General features: G+C 44.2%; 1 protein-coding gene across 10 annotated transcripts in view; it reads left to right on the forward strand.

The window, feature by feature from the left end:
• The first annotated feature begins 2,116 nt into the window (after positions 1-2,116).
• LOC105478933 (centrosomal protein 192) overlaps positions 2,117-12,173 on the forward strand; it is a 144,056-nt gene continuing 133,999 nt past the window's right edge. For 8 of the 10 annotated variants that reach the window (XR_011617172.1, XR_011617173.1, XM_011736671.3 and 5 more), the window contains exons 1-4: positions 2,117-2,242; positions 2,942-3,109; positions 7,485-7,652; positions 9,779-9,904. Coding sequence is in view for 8 of the 10 variants with exons in the window: in XM_011736671.3 (XP_011734973.2) it covers positions 3,003-3,109; positions 7,485-7,652; positions 9,779-9,904 (401 nt within the window). In the remaining 2 variants the exon portion in view is untranslated. Of the gene's footprint in view, positions 2,283-2,941; positions 3,110-7,484; positions 7,653-9,778; positions 9,905-12,173 lie in introns of all 10 variants that reach the window. The other 2 variants (XM_011736673.3, XM_011736672.3) reach the window with 2 other exon arrangements.

Raw genomic sequence — 12,173 nt, forward strand, 5'->3', positions numbered from 1 at the left:
CTTCTAATTCCCTGGGAGGCACCCTGGTCATGGGGCTTCTGCAGGCTCTACTCAGCTCTATTCAGCGTCTAAAGAGATTTGGAAATCACCGTGGGAGTTCCGTTCCTCCTCTCCAGTCGGCACGTGAGGTGAGATCCTGAGGTATAAGATAATAGCTAATGTTTGCTGAGTATTTCCATGAGCCAGTACTTCTCTAGATACCTTACAGGAGTAGCTTTAAATCCTCACAGTAAGCCTCTGAGGCAAACGCTTTATCCCCTTTTTACAGACAAGGATACCAGCAGGTTAAAGTTACTTGCCCAAGGCTGCACAGTTTGGAAGAGGGAGGTAGAGCCAGGATTCAGATCCAGGCAGCCTGGCGTCAGAGTCCAGGCTGTCTTGCTGCCGAGACTCTGAATCAGAGATCTCTGTCAATAGAGTCCTATCAGGTTGCTGAGTGTTGTGCGGAGTGCTTTGGTGACGTGAGGATATTTATGGAGGAAGGACATTTATTAACAAGGATTTGGTGTGAGTGACAGTCTGGAACATGTTTAAGTAGTTAACTGTGTTACCGCTTTGTAGAAAGAGGTTAAGATACTCTGAGAAAGAAATGTGGCTCATTACACTCCAATATACCCTTTCAGCTCTAGGGCTAACGAAGCATTTGGCTTACTTTTTTGGGATTCAGAAAATTTTGAGATTTTCTGCATTCATCTTTGCTCATTGAGTGTGGACAAAGGTAGAATAAAGGTAATTACTCTTTGCAAATACCAAGGCTGCAGGGTTCCAAGAAGAGGTGTAAAGAACTGTGGAGATAATCACTGAGTTTGACAATTAGGAGTCTATTCCTGATAAATGTTACAGTTTTCAGGACCCAGCTAGACACCATGAAATGCGTCAAAATCAGGTGTAAAAAGTGGAAGCCTGGCTTCCTCTATGGAAAAAAAGTGGAGACCACTAAGGGAAGGAGCCAAGAATGGTCATTAGGTGATGAAACAGAATCAAGGAAGGGGTGTGGTGTGTGTGTGGGGGGGGTGTACGTGGGTGTGTGTTGTGTATGGATGTGGTGTGTATGCGTGTGTGGGGTTGTATGTGGGTGTGTGTGGTGTGTTTGATGTGAGTGGTGTGTGTGGCATGTGTGGTCAATGTGTTTGGATAGAGAGGTGCTGCATTTTTGTAGGCAGAGAGAAGGAAAACAATGGCGAGGATATCCAAGAATGACAGCTAAGCCATGTTTGCAGGAAGCAGAAAGCGGTCAAGTAAACAGACGTCTTTCCCCACCGAGCTAACCTCAGGTCTAGGGACTTCTAAACTTTGCATTTTCCCTATTCTCTCCTCCAAAGTGCGCGGGGCATCTTTCAGTAACTTGAATGAAGTTAAGGGGTTAGCTTTGGAAAAGAGTGACTCTTTTCCTTCTGTGACTATATGGAATGAATTTTGAGATAAGGGACCTTACTGAAAAAGAGTGAGATACATTTTGAGTGAAAGGCGTGGTCTCAGTGAAGCAGTGTAGTAGTTAAGGGCTTGTGCCGAGCAGATGGCGGGGATGGGATTTGTGGCCTAAGAAGGATGGACAAAAGTAGGAAGCTACTTAGGGACAAATTATGCCTCACCTCACTTTTTCCCAATCGAGACAAAGCCTACTGTGTCACAGAGAGGCGACTAGATGTGGCGAACTGTCATGAGACTTGGATCCCGAGGAATTAACTGAAGGTGAAACCCGACGCCTCTCAGGTCTACCAACAGGAAGGTCTGCATCTGCCCACGGAAGGACGAAACCTACCGGGGGGATGTGTTGGCGGGGAATACTTCTTTGCGCATAGAGTGACTGGCGGTGCCCTGGAGCCCCACATTGAATAAAGTAAGCATTATTTTCAAATTCGCGAAGACCTTGAAGGCGGCGCCAACGGGAGCAGCCCCCGAGTCCCAGCCGGCGCAGAGCTCCAGCTCCTCCTCCTCCTCCCCCGGACGCGCAGGGCGCGCGGCTTCCTCGCTTCAAATCCAGGAGCGCGCGGTCCCCACCAATCGCTGGGCTTCTTCCCGCCCCATTTCTTCCTGCTGTCCAATCAAAAGCCGGCTCAGTCTCCTCCCCTTGCCTGGTGCTGCGAACAGACGTAAACCAGAGGCGGGCGCGGTACGGCCGTTCGGGGCCGCAGCCGGAGCGGGGGCCGTGCGCACGCGCACTTGCAGCGCCCGGGACACCCCATCGCTCTGTGGACATTCCCGCTTCGCGCTGCCGTCCGCAGTCGGGGACGCGGGCTCGGTGAGAGGGACGCGGGCTCGGTGAGAGGGACGCGGGCTCGGTGAGAGGGACGCCGGTGCTCGGCCTGCGCCTGGGCGGGAGGCAGACGCATGCCCCTTTGGCCTACGTTTCGGCTGCCGGACCGGCGGGACGGCGACGGTTGGGCCGGGCGGGGGCGCGGGCTGTGGGGCGGCGAGGCCGGCAGGGCGCGAGCGGGTTGCCTGCAGCCCTCCCCGCGCCTCCACGCCTGGCCCGGCCTCCGGCCTCCGAGCCGAGCTCCGCCCGGTTGGGGTTAATTGCACGCCCGTGTGTCGCTGCGCTTTGGCCGGGCGTGATGAGAGACTGTCAGGGGATCGCGTGTGTCTCTCCTCCCTCCTGTCTGGGGGCTCCCACCTCTGGAGGGACCGGCCCTCTCCGTGCTTCCCTCTGAGCGTCTCGCCATTGCCTGTGCAGCGGCCGGTGGTGTTTGCTTTCTGTGCATTGTGTTGGGCGGTTCTGTTTCTCTTTTTTGTTTAAAATTCTGACCCAGGAAGTAACTTAGTGAACTTAATGCTGAATGCCCCTGTCTTCCGTGGACTCGCTTGCTTTGGTTTCTGCTAGGTTACGTTCATTTCTTCCTAATAGTTTACCTGCATTCCTTGCCTATGATTTCATTCTCAACAGAGCGTGAAATGAGACGAATGTTAATACACTCTGCTTGTACTTTGCTGTTAATTTCAGAGTTTGTTTAGTAAAACGTGAGGACCTCTTCAAGGCAGTCGTTTGGAGAACAGCTGTTCATATGACCGTATTCCCATTGGCTGTTAGTATTTTGAGGTCATTCGACTGGCGTTTTTACTGCTCCAAAATCAACTTTTTCTCCAAATTTCAGCTTTCTGGGCAAAACCGGTAAGCCTTGAACAACAATATACCAAATGCCTACCTAGTTTTAAAGTATATCTTAAAGTGCCAAGAGTAAATGATGAGTTTTGGGGAAGTTTGGGTCGGGTTTGTGTTCCACGGCACGTGCTTTTAAATGTGTTTAATCGTATACCTAGACCTACGATTACTGACTATAGTCATATGTACTATGGAATGTAATGTACCTAGGAATGTAATTAGTGAACCCAGATGTGAGATTTGAGGTCACTACTCTAAGGAAATAGCAAGAGAAATTGCAAATATAGCTACTCAGTTCAAATATAGAAGAAGAGATAACATATTGTCTTCACTTGAGATGATGGAGGAGGGGTGGGTAATGCAATAATGTGAGAAATTAAAGGAAATTTCCTTCAGGAATGTGTTATGTCCTTGAATGGTTTGCAAGTGTAATCTTTTCTGGAGAAGAGACTAGGTACTAGGTTACGTCTTGGGGAATCTTCCCGTGGGCTTTGTTACCTTTGCACCCTTAGCAAGGGTCTGTTGAAGCACTTACCACTGTCGTAGTTGACAGGGATTGTCAGCTCCCTGAGGGGCGCTGCCTTTTACTTCTTTTTGCATTCTTGGGGCCAAGTAGAGTGTTCCTCATGGTTTGTGTTTCATAATGGTTGTCGCATGAATGATCTTCGCATAATTTCTGAGTTTTCTTTGGATTAGGCCCCTTCTAAATAGGAACAACTGTTGAAGTGTTTTGTATGCATTTTAATAGTTTACATGTCTGTATATGAATGAATAACTTAGTAATTACAAGGCTAGACTTGGGGAGGCTAGTTGGGAGACTTGTGTGATAGTTCAGAATAAAAAGTGATGAGCAACCGGCATTAGGAATATAGAAGTGGGGCTCGGCTCCAGAGGGGTATTTGACGTTAGAAGCATTAGAGTTTGGTGAGAGAGCAGGAGGGATCAGAATGGTCCTCGGTGTCCGTCTTGTATTGCCAGTTAATAGGGATGGATTTGGGCGAAGACTGAAGATAACGGCAGGAATGAACGGAGCAAAGGTAACAAGTTTGCTTTTGTATTTTGTATTGCATTGGGGGCTAAGGTAGATGTCAGAGAGCCATTTGGAAGTGTGATTGTTCCCTCAAGTTATCCATGGAATTGGTTCCAGGACCTGCTCCTGCCCCAGGACACTGAAATCCTCTAGATGCTCAAGTTCCTTACATAGATTGGTGTAGTATTTGCATATAACTGATGCGTATGCTCCTGTATATTTATTTAAGACAGAGTCTCACTTTGTTGCCCAGGCTGTATTGCAGTGGCTATTCACATGCGTGATCATAGCTCGCTGCAGCCTCAAACTTTTGGGCTCAAGCTGCCTTCCATGGTGGCCTCCTGAGTAGCTGGGACTTCAGGCACCACCGGGAGGTGGAATTAGTGCAGAGGAAAGAATGCCCTGCGGCCAGACTTGCCTGGGTGGGAATCCTCTGGCCTCATTTGTGCTGTGTGGACTGGAAACATCTCAATTCTCTCAGCCTCATTTCCCTCAATAATAGGAATGATAGCTACCTTACAGATTTGACATGGGGATTAGAAAAATGTATGTGAAATAATTAGCACATTACTTGATAATAGACACTGAGTATCAGCAAACTAGGGGTTACAGATTCTTCCTTACAACTCGTTTTTTCAATTTGTATTTCCACTTCTCTGTCAGGTATTGGGAATATATGGATGAACAAGATAGACATTTCCCCAAGAAGCTGCTCTTCTAAATATATAGGGGTTAAAGTTGAGGTTACCCACTGCCTGAGAATGTTGTCATTCATTAGTTTCACAGATACTTACTGAGTACCTGCTGTGTGCTAAGCATTGTTCTAAGTGTTAAGGAAATAGTGATGGACAGATAGGCAAGGCCCCTGCTCTTAGGGAGAAATTATTTCACTGGAAGAAGACAGATAAATGCAAGAATAAATAGTGATAAAACTGGATGGTCAGTCATGATTCCTCTGGAAGCCTGTGATAACGGGAGCATGGATAGGTGTGGTGGCGGTTCAGGGGATAATGAAGAGGAAGGCTTTTTTAAAAGGTGGGAGAAATAGCAGCATGCCCAGCATGGGAGGGCTGGCACAGACAGAAGACTCGATCACGTTAAGAAAGGGGCCGGTTGGTAGAGTAGTTGTCAGTGCCGTGAGGGGTTGGGATCGAGTGCAGAGTGGAGAGGTGGGCTTCCGACGGGGGCATGGGCACGTCATAAACTGTTGTGGGATAATTTAGGAATCAGACTGAGGGATTGAGGAGGATTTATTATTTAGGTGCACCAGCCCAGTCGGATTAACATCCAAAAAGTCTGAGCCCTGGACAAGTCTGAGCCCTTCAAAGAGTTAAGCTACCTTTTAAGCATTTCGTGGGGCGGGCGGGGGGGATCTGTACAGGGAATGGCGGGGCTGCAATCTTGGCTCACTGCAACCTTTGCCTCGCAGATTCAGTTGATTCTCCTGCCTTAGCCTCCCAAGTAGCTGGGGTAACGGGTGCCCGCCATGACGCCTGGCTAGTTTTTGTATTTTTAGAAGAGACGAGGTTTCACCTCGTCTTTGGCCAGGCTGGTCTTGAACTCCTGACCTCAAGTGATTCGCCTGCCTCAGTCTCCCAAAATGCCGGGATTACAGACATGAGCCATCGCACCTGCCCCATACCCTCTTTAGTGGTCGTAAAACTTTTTCTTTTTATATTTTGTAGAGTAGTTAGTCCATACTGTCTAAAATCTGTGCTTTAATCCAATTTGTCGTTGATCCTAGTACACTCCTGTGTTACTGAAATAACCCTTTTTTTTTTTTTTTTTTTTTTTTTTTTTTGAGACGGAGTCTTGCTCTGTCGCCCAGGCTGGAGTGGAGTGGCCAGATCTCGGCTCACTGCAAGCTCCGCCTCCCGGGTTCCCGCCATTCTCCTGCCTCAGGCTCCCGAGTAGCTGGGACCACAGGCGCCGCCACCTCGCCCGGCTAATTTTTTGTGTTTTTAGTAGAGACGGGGTTTCGCCGTGTTAGCCAGGATGGTCTCGATCTCCTGACCTTGTGATCCGCCCATCTCGGCCTCCCAAAGTGCTGGGATTACAGGCTTGAGCCACCGCGCCCGGCCTGAAGTAGCTCTTTGAATAGTCTTCCAGGTGTTTAAGTCCTCTCCCTTCCCATACTATAGATTGATCGTGCCAGTCCTTCGTTGGTTGCAGAATACAGTTCAAACTTTCCAATACACCATTTCAGACTTTTAGAATCTGGCTCCATTCTGTCATTCTAGCTTCGTTTCCTGTGTTATTTTGTTTACCTGCTGCCAAAATACATTGGAGTATTTGCTACTGCCAGCATAGACATAGCACCTAGGGTGGGTTTTCGAGTCAGACCTGGGTTTGAATCTTACGAATTACAACCTTGGGAAAATTGAGCTAATTTAGTCTCTCAGTTTGTTTCTTCATCTGTAAAATGGGGTAATACCTATATTGTAAGATTTTCTGTGGATTCAGTGAGTTAAGTTAGTAGATATGCAATAAAATTTAACTCTTTTCCTTTTTGGCTCATGTTTGTCATCCTAAATAAACTCTCTTATCCCATACTTTGCCTTTTAAAAGTTCTTCTCAGTCTTCAAGGCACATTGCCAATATCCTCTCTTTTTTTTTTTAGCTTTTCCTGATTATTTATCTTTTAGTCCTCCTGTCATTATTTCCTTTACTGATTTCCATGCAGTGTGTATATGATACGTACTCTGGAAAATTGTTGAGACTGGCTAACATCTTCAGAGTACCGTGGTCAAGTTCTCTAGTAATAGCGTAGATTTTGTGCTGGTGTTTTCCAGATTTAGTCATTTGTGTACCCCTTTTACCCCTTTTACCTTGTCCATGTGCCAACTATACTTTAACTGAAAATTTTTCTTTGAATGTGTTCACTTTTTAATTCGCTCTTAACGACACTCTGAGATCCAGGCTAGATTTTTGCTAGTTGTACTTTTTCTGTTCTGTATTAGAATGAGTACGTAACTACCAAACTTTTAAATATGCCCTAAAATCATTTGTATCTACCATCACTGTTCTGCCATCTTTGCTTTCTTTATTAGATAAGTTTGTAGTAATTCTTTTTCCTTGCTACATGAAGCAAAGAGCAAATTAAAATGTGTTGTATTACGTTATTATAATTATAAGAAGATAAGTTTAATGTTTAAGGTTTCTATTCTCATGTATAAAGTAGCAGAGTATTCTGAGATTTATTTTACCTCAGACTATTTGCCTATTTCCCCCTTACTGATGCTACAAAAAGGATTTTTTTCCTAAGATTTATTAGTTTTCTAAGATGATGCTTTTAATCATTTAAAAACATTTTGTAGTAATATGTGACCTATTGAAATACTTTTGTTATTGCAGTGAGATGGAAGATTTTCGAGGTATAGCAGAAGAATCATTTCCAAGCTTTCTCACCAATTCATTATTTGGTAACAGTGGGATTTTGGAAAATGTCACTCTTTCTTCAAATCTTGGCTTGCCGGTTGCTGTTTCCACACTTGCTAGGAATAGATCCAGCACTGATAACAGGTAAGATTTGTTTGAGCAGATTTTTTCCAGGTCCATAAAGCCGACAGCATGCTGATACTTATGTTTCTCAGTCAAGCTTGAGCTTTTTGTTTTGTCTGTGAGGGAGATGGCCAAATATGTGAAATGAATATGGAAAAGACAGAATTTACTGTCTCTTTCCCCATTGCATTGCCTTTTCAGTGAGTAGGTTTGGGGTTTGAGCACCAATTACCTATTTTGGTCAAATTTTTTTTTTTGTCTATAGTGTTTTGGATTTTATTAGTTCAGTCATACTAATGGCTAGTAATGTAAAACAAGTTGTGTTAGCGAAGTTCAGAGGAAAATTAATCATAAGGTAATAGGAGTACCTCTTGTCATCAGGGGAGGAGTGCAGAGCTTTGCTGCAAGAAGGGACAGAGATTGAGATTTGGGAAGCTATTAGGACTTGGGTTTTTGTCCTCCCACCCTGTGTCTCTGTATAACTCATTCTCTTCTCTTTCTTTTTTTTTTTTTTGCTAATTAAAAAAATTTTTTTGTAGAGATAGGGTCTTGCTGTGTTAGCTAAGCTGTTCTTGAACTCTTGGGCTCAAGTGATCCTCCTGCCTCAGCTTCCCAAAGCGTTGGGATTACAGGTGTGAGCTACCATACCCAGCCTCTTCTCTTTTTCAATACATTGGTTTTATTTGCTTTTCTGTTCATGTTACAGAATATGGCAACACAAATTCTCAAAAGACATCTATGAATTACATTTTTAGCTACACTGAACTGTCTCCTAATGTCTCGTGAGTTTCTGGTCCATCTTAGGTTAGGTGTCTGTTCCAAATCCAGTCACCTGTGACTAGAGTTTTGGGTCATTGGATCTATTTAGAGGTCTGACAGAGTCTCACTTTTTAATTCATTTCAGCCAGGTTTACTCTTTACTAGATTTGTATGGCTGTCTTTCTCTTTCTCTTCCAGCTTTCAGTCTGTCCTAGGTTTGTGAAGTAACTCTTCAAGTAACTCTTGTCATTCTAGTAACTTTCATCTCCTGAAGTCAAGTTTCTCTTCCTTAGAAACTCAACCAGGCTGGGCGTCGTGGCTCATGCCTGTAGTCCCAGCACTTTGGGAGGCCAAGGCGGGCAGATTACTTGAGTTCAGGAGTTTGAGACCAGCCAGCGAAACCCTGTTTACTAAAAATACAAACATTAGCCAGGCGTGATGGCTCATGCCTCTAATCCCAGCTACTCGGGAGGCTGAGACAGGAGAATCGCTTGAACCCAGAAGGCGGAGGTTGCAGTGAGCTGAGATTGGGCCAGTGTACTCCAGCTGGACGACAGAGGGAGACTGTCTCAAAAAAACCCCCAAAACTCAACCAGCTTTTATTTTGTTTACTTTTAAAATTTCTGTTTTATTACCACATTGATGTTTGGTTAAATACACCTTGTTTTGTATCTTCAACTGGACTGTGTATAGTTTATACATCCATTACATGTAGCGTCTTGCATAACGTATAAAGTTTGCCTATGCTTAAACTTTCCCATCTTCTCTCAACCTAAACATTTAGTGAGGAGCATCATCTTGACCTTTGGGATGAAGGGGTTGTATTAACGCTGTCAGCTCTTATAGCTTTAAGATTTTTGTGACTGTATTGTTGAATACAGATAAACTCCCCATTGCTGAGCCACAGGTTTCCGTGCTTTGCACAGAGGATGATGGTTTGAAATACAGGGGCCCTGGCCGGGCACGGTGGCTCAAGCCTGTAATCCCAGCACTTTGGGAGGCCGAGACGGGCGGATCACGAGGTCAGGAGATCGAGACCATCCTGGCTAACACGGTGAAACCCCGTCTCTACTAAAAAATACAAAAAACTAGCCGGGCGAGGTGGCGGGCGCCTGTAGTCCCAGCTACTCGGGAGGCTGAGGCAGGAGAATGGCGTAAACCCGGGAGGCGGAGCTTGCAGTGAGCCGAGATCGCGCCACTGCACTCCAGCCTGGGTGACAGAGCCAGACTCCGTCTCAAAAAAAAAAAAAAAAAAAAGAAATACAGGGGCCCTGTTTGTTTTTGTCCCTGGTGGTTGGTTTTACTGTCATGCAGCCCTATGTCATGATGACATTTAAATATGTGTAATTTAATTCTTAACAATTAAAACAAAATTTTTTCTTGTGTAGGTATCCTGATGTCCAGTCATCTTACTTAGTAGAAGAGAGATTTTCGGTTCCATCCGGGTCATCTCCCGAAAGCCAGAGTGATGCTGAACCAAGAGAGAGGTTACAGCTTAGCTTCCAGGATGACGAGTAAGTTCATGCCTTCATTTGCTTGTACTATGTTAAAAGTAGGTCTTACGCAGTCTTGTGGGAAGTGACAATGTGATTGTGTCTGTAAGTAATTCTGATTAATTCTAAGAATCTTTAAGAGTTTTCTTTTCTTTTTTTTTTTGAGGCGGAGTTTCACTCATTCCATTGCCCAGGCTGTAGTGCAATGGTGTGATCTTGGCTCACTGTAACCTCTGCCTCCCGGGTTCAAGCAATTCTCCTGCCTCAGCCTCCTGAGTCGCTGGGATTACAGGCATGTGCCACCACACCCAGCTAATTGTTTTTGTATTTTTAGTAGAGATGGGGTTTCACCATGTTGGCCAGGCTAGTCTCAAACTCCTGACCTTGAGTGAACTGCCCGCCTTGGCCACCCAAAGTGCCGGGATTAGAATTACAGGTGTGAGCCACCGCACCCGGCCAAGAGTTTTCTTTATGCTTTTTAATCACAGTTTTAGTCTTCCAAAACATTTTTTTTTTGATTCTAAAATTAACGTGTGCTATTGAAAAAAACAGAGAATATAGAAAATTATTTGAAGACAGTAAAGGCCTATAATCCCACTAAATAGAGAACAGCCATTTAGTACATTTTTATTTGTAGTCTTCCATACTACAAATTTTTGTATGTGCATTTATGCCTTTAAATCTTCTTTTTACTTCTAATATGAAACTATAGAAAAAAAATGAAAATTTTTTTATTTTTTTAACAAAATAAGTTAAACTCTTATTCTGTTTATTACACAAAAAATTAAGATGCAGTATTATGTTCAGCTTTCAATTACTATTAATATGAATCTGTGTCATAATGTTAATGGACTGTATACTCAGATCTATGTTGGTCATTTAGATTATTCCAGTTTTGCTATTATAAATGTAATGAACTTCCCTATATGTACATTTATGTATACATTTTTCACACCTAGGATATTATTAAGATTTCTAGGGTTTAAATTGCTGAGGTAAAAACAGTGTATTTTAAAGACCATGACAAATTAACACATTGCTCTTGAGAAAACTTGTGCCAGTTTCTTCTCCTAGTAGACGTATGATGAAAATGCCAGCTTCCCCCAGCCCTGCCCGACATTTGATGATGCTAGTCTTAATCTTTGATTTTTGGAGGGAAAAATAATTTATATAATACACATGTGTGTATGCATGGAAGAAAGTCTGGAAGTCTAAAAAACCAAAATGGTAATGGTGGTATTACAGACAATCTTGTTTTCTGTGTTTAAATTTGTATTTGAGTATTTATGGAATTGAACCTACTTTAATGTCTGTTCATTACTTATATTTATGTTGTGAGTTGCCTCTTGATAGTCTTTATATATAAGTGCTTTCTTTATATTAAAGATGTTAACCCTTGTATATTCATTCCTTTGCTGCGCAGTTTTGACTGACCTATTGTGTGCACCACACACTTTTCCAAGTGGGTAGGAAATGCCAGTGATTACAACAGATGTTAAACAAGACACTAAAATATGCTAATTTTATAGTATATTAGAAGGGAAAAGTACTAGAAAAAAACAATATGATGAGGAGGGTTATTAGGAAGGCTGAAGGCAGTGTTCAGTATGGGTCTCATTGTGGACATAAGATATGAGCCAAGGGCACAATGGTTCACGCCTGTAATCCCAGCACTGTGGAAGGCTAAGGCAGGTAGATCACCTGAGGCCAGGAGTTTGAGACCAGCCTGGCCAACATGGTGAAATCCTATCTCTACCAAAAACACAAAAATTAGCCAAGTGTAATGGCATGTGGCTGTAATCCCAGCTACTTGGGAGGCCGAGGCAGGAGAATTGCTTGAACGTGGGAGGTGGAGGTTGCGGTGAGCCGAGATGACACCACTGTACTCCAGCCTGGGCAACAGAATGAGACTCTCTCAAAAAAAAAAAAAAAAAAAAAAGAAAAAAGGTTTTTTTTTTGTTTGTTTGTTTGTTTTTTTTTTTTTTTTTTTTTTTTTTTTTTTTTTTTTGAGACGGAGTCTTGCTCTGTAGCCCGGGCTGGAGTGCAGTGGCCGGATCTCAGCTCACTGCAAGCTCCGCCTCCCGGGTTTAGGCCATTCTCCTGCCTCAGCCTCTGGAGTAGCTGGGACTACAGGTGCCCGCCACCTCACCCGGCTAGTTTTTTGTATTTTTGGTAGAGACGGGGTTTCACGGTGTTAGCCAGGATGGTCTCGATCTCCTGACCTCGTGATCCGCCCGTCTCGGCCTCCCAAAGTGCTGGGATTATAGGCTTGAGCCACCGCGCCCGGCCA

The sequence above is a fragment of the Macaca nemestrina genome, chromosome 19 (assembly GCF_043159975.1).
Source record: "Macaca nemestrina isolate mMacNem1 chromosome 19, mMacNem.hap1, whole genome shotgun sequence".
NCBI classification, from domain to species: Eukaryota; Metazoa; Chordata; class Mammalia; order Primates; family Cercopithecidae; genus Macaca; species Macaca nemestrina.